This window comes from Ovis aries, chromosome 18, assembly GCF_016772045.2.
Source record: "Ovis aries strain OAR_USU_Benz2616 breed Rambouillet chromosome 18, ARS-UI_Ramb_v3.0, whole genome shotgun sequence".
In the NCBI taxonomy this organism is placed as follows: Eukaryota; Metazoa; Chordata; class Mammalia; order Artiodactyla; family Bovidae; genus Ovis; species Ovis aries.
This window is the reverse complement of record NC_056071.1, coordinates 45124562-45149539: the sequence shown is the minus strand read 5'-3', so window position 1 is coordinate 45149539 and position 24978 is coordinate 45124562. Positions and strand designations below refer to the sequence as shown.

General features: G+C 38.5%; 2 protein-coding genes across 2 annotated transcripts in view; one reads left to right on the top strand and one right to left on the bottom strand.

Annotated features, from left to right (window-relative positions):
• Positions 1 to 8438, bottom strand: part of MIPOL1 (mirror-image polydactyly 1) — a 353644-nt gene extending 345206 nt beyond the window's left edge. The window contains exon 1 of the mRNA XM_060401446.1: positions 8413 to 8438. Coding sequence (XP_060257429.1) covers positions 8413 to 8415 — 3 coding nt within the window. The 5' untranslated portion in view covers positions 8416 to 8438. The remainder of the gene's footprint in view (positions 1 to 8412) is intronic.
• Positions 6540 to 24978, top strand: part of SLC25A21 (solute carrier family 25 member 21) — a 527236-nt gene continuing 508797 nt past the window's right edge. Inside the window, exon 1 of the mRNA XM_042235305.2 lies at positions 6540 to 6991. Within this exon, the coding sequence (XP_042091239.1) occupies positions 6922 to 6991 (70 nt within the window). The 5' untranslated portion in view covers positions 6540 to 6921. The remainder of the gene's footprint in view (positions 6992 to 24978) is intronic.

Genomic DNA, 24978 nt, shown 5'->3' with positions numbered 1-24978 from the left:
TTACAGAAACTGAAAGAATTTTAAGAGAATATAATTGCCGTACAATTGTATGCCAACAAATTAAATAATTTAGATGAAGTGAACACATTCCTTAAAATATACACAATACCAAAACTTACTCTAGAATAGAAGATATAAACAGACCTATAATAAGTAAACAAATTGAATCAGTAATTAAAATCAATCCAATAAAACAAGTTCAAGACCAGATGGCTTTACAGGTGAATTCTACCAAATATTTAAAGAATTAACAATGATTCTACTCAAACTTTTTCCAAAAATAGAGAGGAGAAAATACTTCCTAATACATTCTATGAGACCAACATTTCCTTGATACTAAAGCCAGAAAAAGATATCACAAGAAAAGTACAGACCAATATCCTTTATGATGCAAATATACTAGCAAACTAAATTCAAAAGCATATTTAAAGGAGTAAGCACCATGAACAAACAGAATTTATCCCAGGAATAAAAAGGTATTAAGACATGATAGAATCAATCGATATAGTACATTTCATATTAATATGACAAAGGAAAAATACCTACATGATTATCTTAATAGATGTAGAAAAAGCACCTGACAAAATTCCACCTCATTTCAGGTTAAAACACTCAGCAAAATAGGAATAGAAGGAACACTTCCTTAACATGATAAAAAGCACTTATGAAAATTTCACAGGTAACATATTCATGTCAGGAACAAGACAAGGACACCTAATTTCATCACTGCTATTCAACATTGTACTGGAATTCCTAGAGAGAACAATTATGTAAGAAAGAAATAAAAGTTCTCCAAATTAGGAGAGAAATAAAACTATATCTGTTTGCAAATGACATGATTCTATGTAGAAAAAAAATCCACCAGAAAATTAATATATGAATTCAGCAGAGTTGCAGGGTACAGGATCAAAACACAAAAATCAGTGGTGCTTCCATATACCAGCAGTGAATTATCCAAATAGGAAATTTTGAAAGATCCTCTTACTACAGCATCCAAAATAATAAAATACCTAGTAATAAATTTAACCAAGGAAGTGAAAAGTGTGCATACTAAAGACTACAATGCAATGTTGAAAGAAACTAAAGACATAGTTAAATGGAAAGGCATCCCATATTCATAGATCATAAGATTTTAATATTGTTAAAATAGCACTTCTGTCCAAAGTCATCTGCAGATTCAAAGCAATCCCTATCAAAATTCCAGTGGCCTTTCTTGCATAAGTCAGTAAGCTGATCCTCAGGTTCATATGGAATTGCAAGGGGCCTCAAATAGTCAAGGCAATTTAGGAAAAGAAAAAGAAAGTGGGAGAACTTATGTGTTCTGATTTCAAAGCTTTCAAAATATTAATTAAATAGTGAGGTTGGGGCATAAGGAGAGACATACTGACCAGTAGAAAGAATAGAGAATCCAGAAAGAAACCCAAGTATCTATGGCCAATTGATTTTCAACAAGCATTCCAGACCATTTAATGATTATCTTCAACTCTTGGACTTCGTCAAGATTAAAAACGTGTGCATCAAAGGATACTATCAAGAAAGTAAAAAATGGAAGAGACATTTGCAAATCATATATCTAATAGAGCTTAATATTCAGAATGTACAAAGAACTCTTACAATTTAATAACAAAAATATAGACAGTCCAACCAAAAAATGAGCAATGGGCTTTAATAGACTTTTTTTTTTTAAAGACATAGAAATGGCCAATAATCACATGAAAAGATGGTCAACTTCATCAGTCATTGAAGAAAAGCGAATCAAAGCCACTATGTGATACCACTTCACATCCTCTGGGACTAGGATGGCTGTAATTTTTTTTCAAATGGAAAATAATAAGTTTGGGGAGGAATATAGAGGCATATATATGTATACTTAGGTTCCAATAATATCTAAGGTATTCAGAATGAATTCAGGCAAAAGTTACTTAAATTCTGTGCCAGAATTTCCTCATTTGTGAAAGTGAAAGTGTTAGTCGCTCAGTCACGTCTGACTCCTTGCAACCCTGCCAGGCTCCTCTGTCCATGGGATTTCCCAGGCAAGAATACTGAAATGGGTTGCCATTTTCTTCTCCAGAGTATCTTCCAGACCCAGGGATCGAACCCAGTTCTCTTTCATTGCAGGCAAATTCTTTACCATCTGAGTTACCAGGGAAGCCCAAAATGTATCTGAGAGTAAGCAACAGCTTTTCTAGGAATTATTTTAAAATTTATATTCATTATAAACAGCCCTGTGTGTGTGCTGTGCTCAGTCATATCTGACACTTGGTGATCCTCCTCATTTGTAAGATGAGAATATTTCAGGACTTCCCTCATGGTCAAATGCTTAAGAACCTGCCTGCCAATGCAGGGGACTCATTTCATCCTTAGTCCCATAAGACCCCACATGCTGCAGAACAACCAAGCCCATGTGCCTAGAGCTTGTGTTCCACCACAAGATAAGTCACTGCCATGAGAAGCCCAAGCACAGGAATAGTGTGAATGAGATAGTGGTTTGTAAAAATCTTAGCCTAGTGCCTTGCATAAGTAAGTATTACATGAATATTGTAGTTATTACAATTTGCTAGGCAGGCTGACTATGGCCTGAAGGTTGCAGATTGCTCTTCACTTTTCTAGAATCTTGATTTCCCTCTGGTCTGTTCTCTTATTTTTTTCCTAATTTGCTGCAAACCAAAATATTAGATGTCCATCCTATCAATGTTTCTAGAATTGGGTCTAAAATTAGTTCTAAGTGAAGGCCTGGGAAGCTTCCAGGAGCAAGTAAAAGGATTTCTGCATGTTGATGGCTCATAGGTCTTAACTATACATTCACAGTTACCTCTTAAGTAACAGAACTCTGTAAATAAATGGCCTCTAAGTGTTGTTCTTATCATATCACAACAATATATTGAAAAAAAGCTTCCCAAGTAATTATTTTGTTCATACAGCCCAGTTAAAGTCCCTTGGAACTTAGAGCTGCTCTGTTAGGCGATAGAATAATCTAAATGCATCAGAACCTAGGATCTGTCCTAAATAACATGTTGCTTTGATATCTGTAAACTGTAAATCACTGAGGACTTAGAGCAGTGATACTCAGACCTGATTTGCACACGGCATTTCTTTAATATTTCTGCAAAAGAATACTTGAGAATAATATAGGTCTTTTGAATCAGTCAAGAGTTGAAATCTCTCCTACTAGTCAAGATTTCTTAATCTGGTATCCACAGAACATTCTTCCCAACTTCCCACCCTATTCCATGGATGGGCTCTATGCATGCCAAATTCTGCATTTGTATGTCTATGTGTATATACAGTGTGTTTTGGCATCTAAAGAAGAGTCTCTAGCCTACAATGTCTATGTGTCTTTAGGGAACGGTATTTGTAAATGTGGCTCCAGTCACAGTACATTGAATACCATGGGATTATATTGCATTTTCTAGTCAGAAACTGATGAAGATAAACTTTAGACTTGAGGAAAACAGAATTTTTCAAACTGAGAAATACTGTAATTTTACAGTATAGCTCTTGGTTCCTAAACTTTTTCCCACACTGTGGTTGACACTGCCAGTTGTTTAATATGTTTTTCCCTTTCTCCCATAATGCTATATATATATATATATATATATATATAACTTTTTTTTTTCCCCTAGACACATTGTCACCCAGCAAAATACTACCTTTCCTGACCTCCCTCATACTTAGGCATAGCCCTTGTGGCCAAGTTCTAACCAACGAGATTTATGTAATTTGGAGGGTTTTCTTTACCCTTTTTACTTTTCTTCCTCTCTGCAGGCCTGAGCTTTATTTTGGCTTACAATTGTGTCATTATCTGAGGGCAAAATAAATTTCTGTCTCATTTAAATCACTATTATTTTGGCCTTGAACAGTAGCTGATCCTATGGCGCAATACAAAAACTTTATTCCAAAAAGACATTGAAGAAATTGTCAGATACTTAAGTTCAGTATCTATTTTTTTAATCTTTATTCAATTTGTCACAATATTGTTTATGTTTTGGCCCCAAGGCGTACGGGATCCTGGCTCCCCGATCAGGGATGGAACCCTTACCCCCTCCACTGAAAGTCTTAATCACTGGACCATCAGGGAAGTCCCTTCAGTAAGTATTTTAAGGTTCCTAAAAGTTTAGTTTCTAGTCACTTGGCAAACTGATAAATTCATAATTTATCAACCAAGATCAAGTAAATAAATCAATAATTAAAAAATAGAAGCTTGATACTTTAGCAGTTTTGCTCTAATATCAGGACATTACACCATTATTTAAAATATTAATAGAAAGAGTAATGTGATGGATTGTGTCTAGGGAATCTGAAATAGTAGGTCAAGTAAACTTTGCTTTTCCCAGTGGTAACCTCCCAGGGTTCCAATATTGGCCATGGGCAAATTTGGCTGCAGGTAAGAGCTATGCCCCATAATCAGAGCTCTGAGCATAGTGGGTACTTGTTGACTGTGGATTACCACTGGCTGACTCCTAAACTCCAGAATGTTCTTATACCCAGGTCCTATCTTCTCAGCTCATCTAGAGGTATAGGATTAGACCACCTGTGATATCAGGTCTTTTTTTACTCAAAGAAATCTATTCTAATACAGAGAGGTTAAAAAGAGATAGCAATTTTCTAAAAGGGTATTTGGAAAGAGACAATCTGGGAGTCTTATGACTGAATCCTTGGGATCCTGAAAGATTGAGATCTGAGTGAGACCTCAAACTTGCATCTACCTCCTCAAGGTAAAATATTCATAGATTAAGATATTTATGAAAAGAAAAAAGATATTCATGGAAATGATGAATGATGTCAAAAGGCTGTCTTTAAATTTTGACCTGGGAATACTGCTGTATTTCCTGAAATAATCTAGGGAAGGGAAAAATTTACTTACATTACAACATGGTGTGATCTCTTTCATTAGATTATATACTCTAGGGGGGATTTTAACTGTAATATTGCCAGAGCATAATGCTGACACATAGAAAATTCTCAATGAATGAAGGTAGGATTTGCTTCCCTGTGTGCTTTGGGGTTTAATAGTATGTAATAATAAAAAAATTTTCTTTAATTGAAAAAAATTATCTACTTATATACAAAATTAATTTTGGTAACATTTAATTATTTTAGGTTTCAGTATGACCAAAGGTAATTTGGCCTGTGATTAACATTTAAATCTATAATCCCATGGCTCTTAGAAGAAGGAATCCTGGAACTGAATCCAGCTATTCCAATAACTTCTGGTGTGATCTTGGGAAACTTAGTTTCCTCAGTGGAAAATGAGGTAAATATTTTCTCTGAGCTCTGAAATTCTGATTTTAGTGCTTAGTATATAATAGGTTCTAAAGTATTTACTGAATGAGTAAGTGATTCTATGTTATACTTAAGGCCTCATATTTAATTAGTAAGAAATTGAAACATTGCTTAAAAGCTTTAACCATATCTAAATAGCAAATATTTCTGAAAACTATTTCTTGGTGAGCATATTCAAACTTGATAATTTTAATCAAATATGAGAAAATTTGTTTTTGCACATCTGACCACAGAAGTAATGTCTCTTCAATTGCTCAGTCATTATTATCAGCTTTTAATAGCTCAACCTAAGAATTAAACACAAAATATAAAACCAATTACTGTATTTTGTACATTTAATTGGAAATCATATATATTAAGTTGAACTTTGTTACATATACTGATATTCAATGGCCTTCAAAAATAGTAATTTTATATGGTTCAAACTGAATATATTTAGTACTGAATACCATGTGTAATAAATAATATGACAATAAGGGTTCCAAAGTTTCTCCTCCCTTTTAGGCCTATCATTTCCTGCCTGTTAAGGGTGTGGCAGGTATTTTACTAAAATTTGAGAATCCGGTCTCTCCTACATAGCATCAACTTGTGGTGTAAAAATAGTATATATATCCTAGTATTTTTGTTTTGCTAACTGTCCTAAAAGGCTAGTATGAATAATTAATCACTTTATAGAGAGAATATACTGGGAGTTCCTTAATGTTCCTTGATTATTTAGGTCAGTGGTTCACCAACTTTAGCATATATAATAATCATTGGAGAACTTATTCAAACAGTTTTCTGAGCCCAATACCACAGATTGTGATTCAGTAGGTCAGGACTGGAACACGAATCTGCTTTTCTTACACACACATTACATGGATGCTCACGGATATTAGGTATAGAAGCGACTTATTTGTAATAAGGCCCCCCCCCCCCCCCCCCCCCCCCGCTTTGGTCTTTCAGTAAATAAAACTCAAGCTGATGAGGTACGAGATAAATTCCCTTAAGCCGAAACCGCTTCTTAGAAAAGTACTACATTAACTCAATTGTAAGATAACCATAAATTGGATTTATTTGACTTAGTTGCTGTCAATTTCAGTCTACAGTTTCAGGACAACTAACTCCGAGGAATTCAGTCACCTGTTCCTTCTTTAGAACTGCACTGTGCTCTGGCTTTCCAGAGGGCAAGGGTCGCCGGGGCCCTGCCAATGAAGTTCTAGGCCAGAGTCACTTTTTTTTACTTGCCTTATCAGAGGTAGAGCGTCCAGCTTGACAAACTCTGCAGAAGGCTCCCGATAGGGAAACCCGTGAGCGCCAATCTAGGACACCAAACCGACCCGCTGAGGTCGACCAACCCAACCCCGGGGTCCTTGGGTCCTCCTCGGAGCCCAGGGAGACAAGAGTGGGGAGAGGGAGCCCCTGAAGGAGAGCCACAGGCAGGTCTCAACACGCCGGAGATCACGCTGCTAATCTGTGGTCCAAACAGCCCGCCGCCTCCGAGCAGTAGTCGGACTGCCGCCCCCCAGGGAGCCACTCAGCCCAAGAAGCAACACAGCCCCGGCTCTCTTGCTCCAGAGAGGCTCTGCAGGCCGGCATCGAGGCAGGCGAGCTCGTCCCGGCATCTCAGCCCACGCCGTGGTCCACTGTCTTGCGAAGATGTCGGCCAAGCCCTCTGTCGGCTTCGTGAACGAGGCTTCTCGGCAGATCCTGGCCGGTGGCTCTGCTGGTAAGGCCGCCCCGCCCGGCCGGGGGCTAGTCGCCTTTCCTTTCGCGTGTTCCGAAAACCTTTCTCCGACAAGTCTCCCCCACCATAGGTTTTGCCTTCTTCCTCTGCCTTCCGCCCTCCGGGTTCAGAGCCTGAGTAGCCCGAGCCCGCGGAGCGCGGGAGTAAAGAAAGCCGGGATCAGGCGGCGGACCCCGGGTGTCCCAGGTCAAGTAGCCGCGGCGCCCGCGCCGGCCGCTCTCGAGTTCCCCGCTTTCTGTGTTCCTAGCCTGGAAAGCAAGGTAGGCAGCAGTCCCGAGGCCTGCCACTTTGAAGAGGTCTTTTAGCCTGGCTGGCTATTGTATTTGAAATGCTCCAGTTTGCGTTAGACTTAGTTGTGCTATCCATTATAGCCTCTTTTTAACCCCAGCTAACTCAGATCTTAAATATTTCTACCTCCCTCATTAAAGTATGTGCCTCGGGACTCCACAGGTTTTCTTATTGCATCCTGTTTCTTGCTTGCAGCTATTCCTGCCTTAATAAGCATATTAAAATTAAATGAAAATGTTGACGCATATAAACACCTTTGATATAATAGGCTCACAGTAATTTATGGAGAGTTATGCTGTAGGGAAGAATCTTTTAGGACGAAATCTCTTACAGCTAATCATGGAAGTAATTACTAAGTGTGGCTAAGAGAAAGTTACACACGAGTTACATTATGTGAATGTATTTTAAAGATATTTTAAAATATAAATTATGAATTGATTGAAAATTTAATCTTACAAATTGTGATACATATTATTATGAATGTATAAAATAATTACTGTAATTCACTCATCACCATAAAACATTTTTTAAAATGTACTTATTTATTTATTTAGCTGCTCTGGGTCTTAGGTGCTGCATGCGAAGCTTTCATCTTTCTTGTAGCAAGGGAGTTCATTAGTTGCAGCAAGAGAAACCTAATTCCCTAACCAGGCACGGGACCACCAGGCACGGGACTTGCACCCCTTGCGTTGGGAGCACCAATTCTTAGCCACTGGACCACCAGGGCAGTCCCAAAACATTTTTATAAATGTAAATATCCCTTAATAAATTATGGTAATGCTAGTAAATCATACTAAGATGACTGAATGTCTAATATCTACCTTTGACAAGCAAATTTTATTTTCAAACAAATTTGAACTTTGCATAAAGGACTGTTACAAATTATGACTATTTATCATCCTGTCACAAGTTCCTTGCATCTAGGAGGACCACCAGCAGATGTATCACTTACAATCTACACTTTTCTAACGATGACATTTCATTAATATGGCAATCAAGGCATTCATTTCTTATATGTGATTATGCTATGTCTATTCATTATATTGTTAGTGCTCCCACTTTCTACTTTTTAGTTGTTCCCGGTAGTGGTAATGAATTTGCACCAATTTACTCACCATTTTGGTCAAATTCCACAATGCCCATGACTGTCAGCTGTCCTTGATTTCCTTGATTCAGAGTCCATAACCCTTATTAAATAAAACTCAGCTGGCCCAGGAGGGAAATACAGTTAATTGGTGAACATCCTAACCTGTGACTAGTGATTCATACGTGCATTTGTGCATGCTCAGTCGCTTCAGTTGTGTTCAACTCTTTGCAACCCCATGGACTGTAGCCCGCCAGGCTCCTCTGTCCATGGGATTCTCCAGGCAAGGATACAGGAGTGGGTTGCCATGCTCTCCTCCAGGGGATCTTCCCTACCCAGGGATCGAATCTGGGTCTCCTGGGTCTTCTGCATTGCAGGCGGTTTCTTTACTACTCAGCCACCAGGGAAACAGGAGACTGACTTTGCTTTTTTTCAATTCCAGTGTATGATGCTGGGGTGAGACACAAAATAATCCAGTATTGGTCAAGGGCCCACTTCTGTACCAATCAGTTGTAGCCAGTCCCCACTGGGAGGAGTGAGAATCTCAGGGCAAATTATTTCCAAAGAAGTTGAAACACATCTTGAGATGGGCAATTGGTGTCTTTTGTAATGATATATGTGTGTCTTTTGTTAAAAGATATTTATAATATTTGCATTTAAAAGACCAAATGATGCACTGGTAATTGCTTGGATAATACATATCTAAAGACTTGTCTTGAGTTTGTAGCTATAGCTATTATATTGTTACCAATGATAACTTTGTTTTACACAATGAAAGCTGTGCTCAAGACAGTATACACAGAGTAGGCTTCTAGCTTGCCTTCTCAGCTTCAAGTAACAGCCTAAAATTGAGGTGAGTGGATATAAACCAGTGATGATAGCTTCAGGAAGATCAGCAAGGCTAACACTTAAGAGAGGTTAAGGATGAGATGGAGAAGAGGCCATTAGATTAGTATTCAAAGTGTAATCCATGGATGAGCAGGACGGAGGCGCCTGGTAGTACTTGGAAGCATGTTAAAAATGTAGGACCTCGGGCTAAGCTTATTGCAGACATACCATATCAGAAGCTGAGTTTTAGGAAAGTCCTCAAGTCACTAGTTTATTCTTTCAGGTTTTAGAAGCACTGCTTTAGAAGACTTGAGAAAAGAGATTCCATAGAGTTGGAGCCAGTTTGAAGTAGGTTGCAAGTTAAATCTTTCTTGGCTTTCATTGCTGACCATAGAGAGAAGAACAAGTTCTGTACTCCTTACTTGTGTGCTGCCAGTTTAGCTTTCAGTCTTATTTTCCTGTCCTGTGCCATATGTTCCATTCGGTTTCTGCTCAGTAGATCTGCTCACCATACTTGAATGCTGCCTATACCTTTGCACCTTTATTCCCAATGCCTGGAATGTCTTTCCCTAATTTTATCTACCTATTGAAACTCTGTGAAACTCTCTGACATAATGTGGTCCACTGGAGAAGGGAATGGCAAACCACTTCAATGTTCTTGCCTTGAGAACCCCATGAACGGTATGAAAAGGCAAAACGATAGGATACTGAAAGAGGAACTCCCCAGGTTGGTAGGTGCCCAATATGCTACTGGAGATCAGTGAAGAAATAACTCCAGAAAGAATGAAGGGATGGAGCCAAAGCAAAAACAATACCCAGTTGTGGATGTGACTGGTGATAGAACCAAGGTCCGATGCTGTAAAGAGCAATATTGCATAGGAACCTGGAAAGTCAGGTCCATGAATCAAGGCAAACTGGAAGTGGTCAGACAGGAGATGGCAAGAGTGAACATCGACATTCTAGGAATCAGTGAACTAAAATGGACTGGAATGGGTGAATTTAACTCAGATGACCATTATATCTACTACTGTGGGCAGGAATCCTAAAAATCCTAGGAATCCTAAAGCTGAAACTCCAATACTTTGGCCACCTCATGCGAAGAGTTGACTCATTGGAAAAACTCTGATGCTGGGAGGGATTGGGGGCAGGAGGAGAAGGGGACGACAGAAGATGAGATGGCTGGATGGCATCACCAACTCGATGGATGAGAGTTTGGGTGAACTCCGGGAGTTGGTGAAGGACAGGGAAGCCTGGCATGCTGCAATTCATGGGGTCGCAAAGAGTCGGACACGACTGAGCAACTGAATTGAACTGAACTGACTGAAACTGCCCATTTTCAAGGCCTGACTTGAGAATCATTTTCTGCATAAATGCTCCCAGATGGCCTTGAAGCCACATCCAGTTTTAACATTCTCATTAGCACTGAATGATGCAAGTAATAAAAATAGCTAACATTTCTGGAATAAATACAAGGGCCATGCCCAATGCAAAGCTATACATGTATCAACATTTTAAATCCTCACCACACCTTCAGAATGAAGAAACTGATACCCAGAGGGCATAATTCACTTGCCTGTGGTTGCACAAGCATGCAATCATTTCTAAAGGAATAGGATAAGAGAGGAACTGGGAAAATACTATTCTCACTGGCAGATATTTTTAGAAGTTGGAGAGATCAAGTCTGCTATCCTTTATTATCTATCTTTTATTAGTTTACATCCCTTGAAACAACTTTTATCTACAAATACAATTCTTATAGTCTTTCTGCTGCTTCATAATATCTTGCTCTCTCCAAATAATTCCATGTGTACAGGCACAAGATTATCATTTAGTGAAAAGAAAATTCTCATTATATTTAGGGCCTCTATGGGCAGTAGGGCAGATTGTGGGCTGAAAAAGGGCTCTGTCCACTTGAGCAAGTGGGAGCTGAAATCTAGCCTGTGGTCTGAGTCATAATCTGTGTATCCTAGAGCAGAGATGAGCCCAGTCCCCTAGGGCCCACATCATTCCATGGTTTGCTCCCAGTGTGGCTCTGGGAGGTTTCCCTTTTATCTCTTCTTTGAAGCCAGGAGCATGGTTCCATCTCAGACCTTCCCATTTTCCCTAGTAACCCATGTGGGCACTTCCATGTGTTTCCAAAGCTTATGGGGTTTTTATTTCCCATGTCATGTGGGTACCTTTTAGGCCCCCTCAAATGGGTATTTTACCCAAGTTCTGATAGGGCTCTGGCATTCAACTTTACAATTCTCTCAGGTCTCTAATGAAGTCCCTTGGCCCCTGAGAAACCCTGCTCTTGCCCAGACCTGTCAGGCTCCCCGCAAAGAGCACACTTAGATCCTGTCCACATTGAATTTTCTTCATGGTGGCATCACTAGGACCCTTCTCCTCCTGCCTCCCCAAATCTGACACTCATATTCCTTGACCTCTGCAGGTCTCACTCAGAATTCTTAAGAAGAATTCTTAAGAATTCTTAAGTCTCCTCCATCTGTCTTTTACATGATCACCATGCCAGCAGAACCCTGATTTATTTCCCCAAATTTCCAGGCTGTTGTTTCTTCCTCTCCAGCATCATCCTAGTCCCCTGTATCTTGTAAGCAAACATCCTACCACAGCTTCAATCACTGTTTTTATTCTGTTCATCGTGCTGGAGATGTTTGAGTCAAATTGTTTAGTCAAAGTATCTTGGAAATAAGTTTTCCAGTTTTGCACTAAACACAGTTCAACTACTTTGTATAGTTTATCTCATTAATCATTTTCAAGGGATCAAATGAGAAAATAAAATGAGAGATTTTTCTGGAGGAGAGAAACCTGGCATTCATATTTAGGCTCCTGGGAGATAAACTATTGAGAGTATATGTAAAATGTACTTTATATTGGTGGGAGAGAGTTCAAGGCTTTCAACCCAAAAAGGTCACTAAAAAGGTACAATAATTTCAAATCTTATTTTCAAAACTCCTAATCTCATATACCTTACATATCTCCATTTTCACAAGATTTCTACTTTTTCTTACCCTAACCCCAAACAGTTAAAATACAGTTAAAAGAAATGCCTTAATAGGCAGTGTGTATACTAGTAGTTCTCCGGATTTTAATTTGGACTTGGTAATAAAAGGGCTGATGCACTGGGGGGGTAATCAAGGTTAAAATTTTGATCAAGGAGAATTCTTTTTCAGCATGGGTGCAAAGGGGATACACATGTGATTTGGATAAATGGCACCTTTGGAAATTCAGGATTTGGCAAACTGCATTTGCTTGATAATAAATAGCAGGTTGTAGAGAAACAGGTGAACCTTCATGACACATCAAAGGGAGGCTGGAACCCATTATCTGGGTAATTAGGGAGAAAAATTCCCCTTATTTCAACCACATAGGAGGAAGCAACTCTATTGCTCAAATTAATTATGAAATACCTTTAAAGGATATGTTTTAATTGAAATATAGTCTGTCTCAAAGAAAATCTAGTTCTCAAAAATATGAATTTAAGAGCTAATAAAATATGAATTACATGGGACATTTCAGAAGGTTTATTTTACTGTCCTTCACTGAAACATGTTTTAAAACTATAAGTATTGTATGTGGGCACAAGTGATATAAGAATATAAAACAACTTTACACATTTTAGATACACCTTGTTAAACCAGGCCTTCCTCACCTCCCTACCCCCTGGGCCTGTGTCCCACCACTCTCTTGACTACAGCGTCTCAGACCATTGAGAAGCTGGGTTTTAGGTATAGTACAGTAGGTGCTCAGAAATGTTTGTTGACTGTATTAATGAATAGATATCAGAAGCCCAAGCCATAGAATATTATTCTTAGGGTCCTACTCTGAAGAAAGATAAGTATTCTGGGATTCTAATAGACAACTGATATTGTGACAATATTTTCTTTCAACAATGTTTTATTTTGTAGTAGTCGTTTGATAAATGACGTGAAAACATTCAGGTCTGCACTCTCTGTCACCTTTTTTATTTATTTTATTTTTGTCTGTGTTGGGTCTTCACTGCTTTGGATGGGCTTTATCTAGTTATGGCAAATGGGGGCTACTCTCTAGTTTGCAACTCTATAGTTGGCTGCTCTCTAGGGGCACTCTCTGGGGCTTCTTACTGTGATAGCTTCTCTTGTTGTTGAGCACAGGCTCTAGATGGGAGGGCTTCTAGTTGTGGCTCGAGGGCTCAATGGTCGTGGCTCGAGGGCTCTGGAGCACAGGCTCAGGAGTTGCAGCATAGGGTCTTAGTTGCTCCACGGCTTGTGGAATCTTCCCAGACCAGTCATGGAACCCGTGTGCCAGATTCTTATCCTCTGCACCACCAGGGAAGTCCCCGTGATCACTTTTAAAAATTTATGCATCATCTTTCGTTTCAGGACCCCAAACTGAAAAGAGATGCACCAATCATTTTCAAACATCTTTATGACTTAAGTGTGCAGTATCTTAAAATGGCAATGAGTGAAACCAGGTTAAGGGACTTCTACCGGATGCTTTATAATCGTTCCAGATTGTAACTATTTTTTTTTCTTACCAGTTTTCTTTTGCTTTTAAACTATCATGTTTGTGTCAGTTATTTCCCTATTTTGATGTGATCATGATTTATACACCTTATAAATATTCTTGCCTGGGAGATTCCTTGGACAGAGGAGCCTGGTGGGCTACAGTCCATGGGGTTGCCAAGAGTTAGACAGAACTTAGAGACTAAACAACAGCAACAGCAGATACTCCAGTAGGTCTGTATCTTTTGATTGTTATCAATAGTTTTTGTTTATTCGTTTGCTAGCAGTTTGAACAATGTACCACAAACTGGGTGGCACAAAACACCAGCAATTCATGATCTCATGGTTCTGGAGGTTAGAAGTCTGAAATTAAAGTGTGGGCAGGGAATCTGAGAGAGACTCTGTTATCTGCCTCTCACCTAGCTTCTGGCAGTTGCCCACAATCCTTGTGCTCTTTGTTGTCACATCGCTTTCTCCCTATTTGCCTCAGTGTCTGTATCCAAATTTCTCTCTTGTTATAAGAAATCACTCATTGGATTGTGGCCCACTACATTCCATTATGACCTCATTTTAACTTGATTATGTTTGCAAAGATGCTATTTCCAAATAAGGTCACATTCTCAGGTACTAGGGGTTAGGATTTGAACGTATCTTTCTGCAGGGGGCGGGGAAGGTGGGGGACACAGTTCAAGTCACAACAAACAATCGATTGTATTTTTCTCTTCATATTGAGTTTCTCAAATTCAAGCTATGGTCCTGTATTTTTCTTCCTTTCATTGTCAACTTTTGTGAAAAGTTCCTCACTCAGGTTTGACTACCCACTGTAACTGGCATATCTGCATTTATCTTTTTGCTGGAACTGTTAACTACTGGCTTTCATTCCTAATTTTACCCAATCTTAGTGGAATTTCACATCTGTAACCAATTTTTCTCTTTAAAGTTGTCTCTGCTATTGATTTTCACCCTCTTCTCCATACATGATCACTCGTGTACTGTGATGACTTGTGTACCAGCAACAAAGAATTGCTGGTTCCTCTGGAAAATCCCATGGATGGAGGAGCCTGGTGGGCTACAGTCCATGGGGTCACTAAGAGTCAGACAGGACTGAGCGACTTCACTTTCACTTTTCACTTTCATGCACTGGAGAAGGAAATGGCAACCCACTCCGGTGTTCTTGCCTGGAGAATCCTGGGGACGGAGGAGTCTGGTGGGCTGCCGTCTATGGGGTCACACAGAGTCGGACACGACTGAAGTGGCTTAGCAGCAGCAGCAGCTGTCTTTTTTCTATTTCCTCAAAAATTTATATTCTGCAGAGTTCTGAGTTCTCTACCCATTCCCACTCTGCTATGTCTTTGCTCTCTGTCTTCTGTACTATCCAGGTGCAGGTAACTCTCTGATCTGTATTTCTAACTTCTCTGTGCCCTGAAGACTTAAATTTCTAAATTATACAGTAAAAATAATGTGGAAATCAAGAGTCATGTGGATTCTAATGATTTAAAAAATATTTTAGGGCTAAAATTTGAAATTGATATTAGATCCTCAAATACCATTTTTCCTTTGTTATATAGTTGTGTCCATCCTTATTTTGAGTCTAGTTTTTCTCATTAGTTCTGTTTGTTAAGAAGTTGCAAATGAATGTCTCTGGGTACTTGCTGGGTTGGGTGGATCCTATATAATTATCTAGTCAATAATTATAATAAGACAAACAAGAAATGCTAAGATACATCTTCAATGCTCTTGAATGCCTACTATGTGTATAGTATTCAATATATCAGTGCTTTAATTAAAATCCTTACTTTGCTTAAATTATCAGTATTAATCTGTAACTTCTTGAGGACGAGGAAAATAAAGCTTAGAGAATTAAGTAACTTGCTCAAGACCAGTGACAGAGTATAGGCTCAAGTTCTGTTCTCTTTGCTTTCAGAGCTTATACTCCTACCCACTATCCCACCCTGCCTTGTAATATACAGAATGAGATATCAGGTTATTTGCCCCATACAGAGTACTATCTTCATCAGGCCTCTTTTTTTCCAGTTGGGTTAAAAACTGTAGGTTGAGTATTGATGAACTAACAGTCTACCTTTGGTGCAACCGGCCATTTCTTGTTTTTGCTAGATCTTTAAGTGCCAGCCCCAGCACTTATTTGAAATTTTCCATATTACCCACAGGGGGCTCAGTATCTTTGGGGCTACATCATTTCTGCCAGTCCCTACCAGCAATGATTAGGAATGATCTGAGCCTCGGTGCTCAGGTTATCATTTATTCAACCCTTATACGATCACCTTAGGCTCTAGAATGACTCACTGGAGTGAGAGCGACCCCAGAGCTGACTGGACAAGCTTATCTGTGAAGGAGGATATTTAAGTTGCATAAAACATTGATTTGTCTTGAGCCTTTTCCTTTGTATGAGTCTGGTAGCTTTAGGTTAGACACACTGGTAAATTTAGTTGAATGTCTGTAGAAACTAGAATGGACTGTTGTAAGAAGATGTAACTTTGGAGAAAGAATAATGAAATATGTGTTTCAATAGAATTCAGTGACACCTAAAATAGAATTGTTACCACTAAGTTTTACATTTTGTGTGTGTGTGTGTGTGTGTGTGTATTTGTGTGTGTATGTGTATTTGCGTGTGTGTGAGAGAGAGAGAAAGAGTGAGAGGGAGAGGAAAGTGCCAATGCCCTAATATTTCTTGAAAACTTACCTATTTATGAATCATCAAATTATCAAAGTCAAAATAATGCAATTATGGGAACTTTGGTTTTAGTTCTTATTAATAATAAGAACTGTTGTGACTGTTGTTGCAATTGTTACAATTATTATCCTGGAGGATGGTTGTAGAGATAGAGTAAAATGCTTTGGAGAATGCCAAGAATAAACAGGGTTATTTTGGAACTTCCTTCTGGGGTAGTACATTTGGTTGGCTACTGTATCACAGTGGGCAGTAACGTCTAACTTCATTCTGTACCTGGGCAGACCTATAGATGGTGCTGTCTTCCTATAATTTTGGTGATTTGCTCAAAAAAAAAAAAAAAAGGAAAACTTTCTGATGACAAGAGTTAGATGTAGAAGTGTCCTGACTTTTAATTAGATTCCACCATTGTAAAACACTTGCAACAGGTGTCTTGCATAGATTACAGAAGGCTACATACTTGAAAAATGTAGAGGACTGTACTTTTAGAATTAATTTTTCCATTTAAGTATAATTCTTAGCTATATATGGAAAAATATGTTGCTATACATCTAAGTAGATTCCTATATCCTTGCCTGGGGGAACCCATAGACCGAAGAGCCTGGTGGGCTACAGTCCATGAGACTGCAAGAGTTGGATACAATTTAGCAACTAAATCACCACTACCATATATTAAGAGGGATGGAAGAAAGTATTTTTATTGCTATGCTGTTTATTTTATCTGTGCTACTGCTGCTAAGTCGCTTCAGTCGTGTCCAACTCTGTGTGACCCCATAGACGGCAGCCCACCAGGCTCCCCCGTCCCTGGGATTCTCCAGGCAAGAACACTGTGGAGTGGGTTGCCATTTCCTTCTCCAATGCATGAAAGTGAAAAGTGAAAGTGAATTTGCTCAGTCGTGTCCAACCCTTAGCGACCCCATGGACTGCAGCCTACCAGGCTCCTCCGTCCATGGGAGTTTCCAGGCAAGAGTACTGCAGTGGGTTGCCATTTCCTTCTCCGAGTTTATCTGTAGTGGTTTTGAATTTAGGGTCCTAGGTCAAATAAAAAAAAATTATTTATAAGCTTAGCATAAATGTCATATTAGTTGCTTGTATGTCTTGGAGATTACTTTGTGAAAACAGTGCTCCTAGATTCCGTGTTTTTGTCTCTCTAAATTCTCAGGGTTAGAATGTGTGTTACACTGAAAGTAAGTGATCAGCTACTGTGAGTAGGATCTAGAGGGCCAAATGCACAGTTCTTTTTATTTATCTGAGGCTGCCACTCAAAATGCCATTTCATGCTTTAACCTAGTGGGATTTAACATAAGAAAGTGAGAGAGATGTATGGAAAGTATATTTTTCTTAAAGATAACTTCCAAACAGTAAATTATTTTTCTTTAGATTAATACATAATGTGTTGTGGAGTTAATGGGAAATACCAGTTAAGTCCTTGTTGCTGTAAATGAATCTTTAACCACAAGATGGCAGTATCACTTTCCCATGTCCTATAAGCTGTTTTAAAATGATGACTCAGATTATTTTTTAATGAGAAATGTATACAGCTATGAAATTTTAGGAAAATAATGAAGAAGGTGAATATTTAAAGTAAATTAATATAAGAAGTACTAAAGACTAGTTTTGTTTTGTTTTGTTTTTTTTGATTGAGCAAGTTTTCATTACATTTATTTTATATTCTTTTAAGTTGAAAGTAGGAATGTGATGATATAAAAATTGTAGGGTCAGATCAGCAACTTTCTTTTACAGGGAAACATAGTCTCATGTTTGCCTGATGCTGCATCAAGAAATAAGACTTTTGTTCCCTTCATGGTTTTCTGAAGATCTGCATTGGCCTATACCTTCTAGTCTTTCAAGCACACGTATACTGGAGATTAGAAGGCCAAGAGAGAAGCAAAGGGAAAGAAAGGAAAGAACAGTAGAGATACTGGCACCTAAGTATAAAAAGGGTGGGGGAAGGGGCAGTGATAATGCTATTTAGGGACCCTTGCTGGATTTATATATTCTGTAGTCTAAAATGTATCATCTTTCCATTCAACATTGGGTTTTTAAATAGTCATTATCCAGTAGTATCTGTATTTTCAATGTTTTCATTGGTATAAACGTTTACATATTATACAGTATTGTGTTTCACCCTACTGGCTCAGACGGTAAAGCGTCTGTCTACAATGCAGGAGACCTGGGTTCGATCCCTGGGTCAGCAAGATCCCCTGGAGAAGGAAATGGCAATCCACTCCAGTACTATTGCCTGGAAAATCCCATGGACAGAGAAGCTTGGTAGGCTACAGTCCATGGGGTCGCAAAGAGTCAGACACGACTGAGCGACTTCACTACTACTAGATGCTTTTCACAATTACTTTAGGTTTTTTATGTGATTAATTTAAAAGATTACACTGGATCTGTGTCTTGTTTTTGAAGTCTTACAAAGCGCCTTTAAGGTAGAGACCAAGTCTCACTTGCATATAAACAATCTGTCTGCAATTCAGGAGACGCTAGAGATGCAAGTTCGATCCCTGTGTAGGGAAGATCCCCTGGAGGTGGAAATGGCAACATACTCCATGATTCTTGCCTGAAAAATCTCATGGACAGAGGAGCCTGATGGGCTACAGTCCAAAGGGTCGCACAGAGACACTGGGGTCTATATATGGGTCCCTGTATATGTCGCACAGGGACACACACACTCAAGTCTTACTGATTTTATATCTCTGGCCCCAGCACAGTGGTTAGAATGTCGTAGCCACTCAGTAAATCTGTTTTTCTTTAAATTGCATTTGCCACAAAGCAGTACAATTCTGCTGAGATCTATTTTGGTTTTGTGCCTCTTGTGGCCTAAGTAGCCCTCAGTGTGGCAGAGGTAAAGAAAAGACCTTTTAGGGACTTCCTTGGTGGTCCAGTGGTTAAGACACTGCCCTTCCACCGCAGGGGGTGTGGGTTTGACCCCTAGTCAGGGAATTAAGATCCCGGCATGGCATGTTCGGCACAGCCAAAAAAACAACAAAAAAAGACCTTTTAGTTTAGAAGTCAAGTGATTTGAATTTTTTCGTGGTATCTTTCGTTTTCCCAGTGGTGGAGGGAATGTTCCTTGTAGGAGTGATAGTTTGTCAGGACAGCACTGAAAATAAGCTTTTATGTTTTTTCTCAAAAGTGTCTAAATGATAATAGTTCTATGTGAACAGTATGATTTGCATTCTATAATGGCATATTTGACGTTTAATCATTATAAGTTGCATACTTGCTGCTCGTGTGTAGCTATATACAGAAATATTTTATATTGTAAACTCAAAATGAGGTCTGTTATTTTCCATTATTTACATAAGTTATAAATGGATGGCAAGTTTTTTTTCTTTTTTTTGAATGGCAAGTTTTTTTGTGGGCAAGTTAAAATAAAAAAAGACAGTTATCATGTATGGGAAGAATATATAAATAGGGAAGAAAAGAAATGTAGTTACCATGTTTGAGAAAATATAGAATTTCATGTAATACCCTAAATGTGTAGGTCATATTCCAAAAACTTATAGTTTTAAGTTAATTTTTTGCAATAAGGTACATTTCCTTCTAGAACAATGGTATGAAATTTGTAGGTGAGCCACAAAAGTCCTTCTTTTAAACCTGTAATAGGTGTGAGATATCACTGTCAGGAGCCCTGAACCCTAGGATAGTTAGGACTTCTAAGCCCAAATACAGGATCCTGTGCCCTTCTGAGGTCCAAGGGCTATACGCAGTAGGGAGTGAGAATGAGACAGTCATAAGTGGAGACAGCCAGGTGGCCTCTTCTTAACGAGACAGAAATGTGCCAGCAAGAGAAGGCAGTTTCAAGTTCACAGAGGACCTTGTAAATGTAAACCTTTGGCATTCCTTTCAAATAAAGCTAGACATGAAGTCATTGCTTTTGTCATTGCGATTGTGTTTTTTAAAAGCTTTACTCTGTGAAATTTAAGCATTTAAGATCAGCTATATTTTAATAACTCTGTTAGTTGCCATTTCTTTACTTTTTAATAAAGTAAACTGAGAGTCTCAAAAAAAAAAAAAAAAAAGAAGACCTTAGGTCTTTTTCATCTTTTGAGAAACTCTGGTCTTAAAGGACAAGGGCAAGTGGATTCTAGAGGTTCTCACTTCAATTGTTTCTGAACATATTTGTGCAATAAATAGATAAATGGATTTTGAGTAGTTGGATAGCAGGGGAGGACCAAAGGGAAAGTGCAAACCAAAGAACTGTAGTACAGGAAGCTTCAAGGTTGGAGTAAAATAAGTGTTGTTGTGGTCATTAGTATGTATAGGTTGTTAGGAAATTAGCTTTTTCTGCATTGGAAAATGTCTACATTTTTTCTTATGATTTGTGCAGTCTATATGAATTTATGTATGCTTGTATTTGAATAAACATGAGGAAATCACACTTTTAATATATATTTTATTAACATTACATAGCTAGGAAGATAGCCGTATATTAAATTAAAAGAAAATATCCTTTATATTTTATTGATCTCTAAGTAACATAGACATATTTATTTTTTATTTAAGTGTAAGAATTTATAATATTAATCATTAGATAAACTTGATGTAGAACAATGACGTATTAAAACATGCTCTTATTTCTCTCAGGAAACAATAAGCTCCCTGAAGATAAGAATCTTGACTGTTTGGTATCCTGCTGTATCCCCAGGGCCTAAAATAAAATCTGGTGAGGGATAGATACTCAGTGAACATTTGTTGAATGAATAGATGACTGAATGAATGAATGTCACATTTATTTTGGTTTTCAATTTTGAATGTTAATTTGAAAAATTCTAAACGTGTCATCAAGATGCTAGAGTTTATATTGCTACTTAACTACCTGAAGGAGTTGGTTGAGTTCCTGCCAGGCCCAATACACGTCACGGATGGTGAGAAAAATCACTGCTGCTCTGCTGCCGCCACAGTGAGACATTACCCCAGGAGGCATGCACTACCTAAGACGCACTGTTCCATTTTATCCCTAACAGCTGCAAAGGAAGAAAAAGGCAATCCAAGGAGGCTTAGTTTTCCTGCCCTGATTGCTCTAAGTAGGAGTCAATCTTGGAGGGACTTTAATCCTAGAAACTGTGAATCCCATTGATTGTGGGATATGTGTCTTCCTGGATCTTGACTGTGCATAGATGTAGACCAGTTTCATCTCAATACCTGGTTCCCCAGGAGTGACTATAACAAGTGTAGATTGTCTGACTGTCGAGTTATTTACTTTTTGGAAGTTAGTTTATTTTCTAAGCTCAAGGGCCGCTGTGTTGGTTGTGCTTTTTCCAGTCAGTCGTCTGCCTACTTGTCCCACACTCCCTCAGGAACTGGTGAGTTACTCCCACATGATTTGTAGACACAGGGAGGTGCATGGAGTCACATGACAGGGGATTTGTTCAGTGGGGTCAGAGCAAACTAATCTTAGTTTTCTCTTCTGGTCTATTAAGTTTATACTCTGGTGTCCCAAAGAGTTATTTAACACATTTGTGTGTGTGTGTGTTTATGAAATATATATATTTGGAAAAAAATATATATGGAAACATTAATCTGCTTCACTTTTGTTGGGTCTTTGTTTTGAATTTACATCATTTTCCAAAATTGATTACATAGATGGCAAACTTTTGGGTACACTATGGAAGGTACAAATGGAGGTCAACAAAAAGAGGAAAATAGGACACCCCATCAAAAGGCATCTGTTGTAAGGTATAGTGGACTTTACCTTATGAAGAGAATAGAGGTGGTACTAGAAGGTGGTGTCCTGTGGGGATTCTGATGCTTTACGCCTGGCATTAGATCCCAATTCACATACTCACTGGATGTGTTACTGTGGGCAGGCAGTTTAACATGTCTGTGCCTCTTCCATTAAATACGGAGCCACTGCATTACTTCATAAGGCTGATGGAAGGGTCAGATGAGCTGATCCCTGTCAAGTACTTATAAATGTACCTAGCACTAAGTAAGCACTCTGTAAGTGTACTTATTATTAATGGAGAGGAAATACATGGAAGTATTTAGGTGTATTCTAAACATTTTAGAAAATCTTCATAGGTGAGTGACACATTATATGAATATATGCTAACTATAATTCTGTTCTACAATTTATAATGTAAACTCTATTTTTCTGTATACCTTTTAGAAACCTAATCTTATTTTGCTTAACTCTACTGATTTGGGGGGGATAGAATTTTGTTCTCAAACCTGGATATCATTAACATAATCCTATTTTTCATCAAATGAAGTGGTCTTTTTATTCCCCAGATGGAGTCATTAGGTTGCTTCTGGAAGTCTTTTTTCTAGTATGCCATAGTGGGCCTTCAGTTCAGTTCAGTTCAGTTGCTCAGTCATATCTGACTCTTTGCAACCCCATGGGCGTAGAGTAGTGATTATTCTCAATTCATAATCCAGTGGTCTTTTTATCAAATAGCTTGGGTTATTCCCTTATCCCAAGACTTACTTTTTTGTAAGAGAAGGGCATTTATATTTTTGTAGTTATTATATTTATCACTCATAAAAACTTTGGCATCTTAAAATTGTATAGTAATGTTTGGAATAAATTTTGTCAAGCATTACTAATCAAGACAAGTAATAAAGACCTTGTCTTTAATGTAGTTATTTCCATATCCCACCAGTGATAAAGAGACCACCAGATCGACAACTTCCAACTTCTGATTTATGGGTTAATTAGGTTCTGTTAGTCATTTTCCCAGGAAACATTATTGTCCAAGTTTGTAATTAATGGTTCTTTTCTCATTAGTTTCTGTGTTTTTTTTTCCAGTCCCTCAACTTCAACGTTCAGTGTACTCACTCAGGGCCTGTCCAGGGCTTCCCATCAAATCCCCCTGTATTTTCTAACTCTCATCAAGAGTGGCCTTATCTGACTTTTAGAACCCTGGTTTTATTCTAGGAAAATTTTATTCTACTGGCTAAGTTTGATTAACCGTGCTTTGTACCTTAGGATAGTCTCCATACTGTGCCTTTGCCCCAGAAAACATTTAACTTATGATAAGCCAAGCAGGGAAAGTGTTTTGAGCCACCTGTAAAATAAACCCACCCCATTTGCTTCTACACATGATGGAGAAAGCAAAGATGGTGCCTTTCATAAAACCCCTAGTTTCTGATCCTTAATACTAATGGTTATGGAATTATTTAGTCAAATACCTTCTCTTTTCAACTTTGTCTCTCCCAAAAAACAACACATAAACACACACACACACACACACACACACACACACACAGAGGCAAATAAACATACACATCAGAATATTTTCTAGCCGGACTTTAAGCAGCTGTTCATTTATTTGCACACTAATATTATTATTATTCACTGTGTATATAATCTGCTGTTTAAGAATATTTTTTGAATTAGTTCTCCCCAGTGTCCATGAATTCATTCAGAAAACATCTCTTAAGTGTCTTATATATACCAGGCCCTGTGATGACAGGTACATGTGTCTGATCTGACTTTAACCATGAGGAGTGTGTGGCATAGAAAGGGTGGTAACAGTTAATTAACTGAGGACTTCTCTGGTGGCTCAGATGGTAAAGAATCTGCCTGCGATACAGGAGACCCAGGTTCAATTCCTGGGTTAGGAAGATCCCCTGGAGAAGGGAATGGCAACCCACTCCTGTATTTGGCCTGATGAATTCCATGGACTGCAGAGCCTGGTGGGCCACAGTCCATGGAGTTGCAGAGTCAGACATGACTGAGCGACTAACACCATAACACTAACCGTTAACTGAATCCATTTACCAGAAGGCCACGGCTTAGTTCACCAAGCTTCACTAAAATTTGATATTCTGCCTTTGCAAGCTGGTTAGAAGCTTTGCATTAAAATACTGCCAAATTTTGTCCCTTTATATCCAAACTTTTTTAACTTGAAAAAGGAATTTCAGTTTGTAAAACTTTGCATTATAAGGCCACCTGTAAACTTAAAACAGTCAAACTGTTTTTTCAGCTGCCTGCAGCTCTGTTTCTCAACTGACTAATACTGACAGATAAAGATGGCTTTCCCCTGAGAAGGATTGTTTTGTTTGTGGTTATTCTGTCACTATAAGGAGGGACAGCTCCCCTGATCCGTAGGGAGTACAGAGATGCAGTTTACAGATGGAATCATATGCTGACTAGCAACTGAAAAATAATAGTCAAATAATGATTTCATTGTTCCTTTTTGTGTCCATGACAACTGAGAGGTATGCAGCTAGATCAAGACACTGCCTGGGAGTGGTCCCCCCCCCCTCATTTTTCCCTTCAATACAACAATTTTGAGAACATTTGCAGTTTATTATGACAATCAGGCTAAGGAGAAAAATGGACATTTCCAGTATCTTGGTAATTTTACTATTTTTATATTCTCAAAAGTAATTCTTCTGTCACTTCTTTTCACTAGTACTCTGACTTGCTCCTTTAAAAGATCGGGTTTATGACTTAGTTTCTACCATGATAGTACTTCCCTCTCTGGATTTGGAGTTGAGGAGAGATGTCTTTGAGTTCTCTCTCAGTCAATTAACAGTGGTGGAACCTTGGGAGAGCTTCTTAATCTTTTTAATCTACATGTCCTTATTCATAAAGTAGGAATTAGTAACAGAATCTTTCTTATTAGTTTGTTGTGAGTTA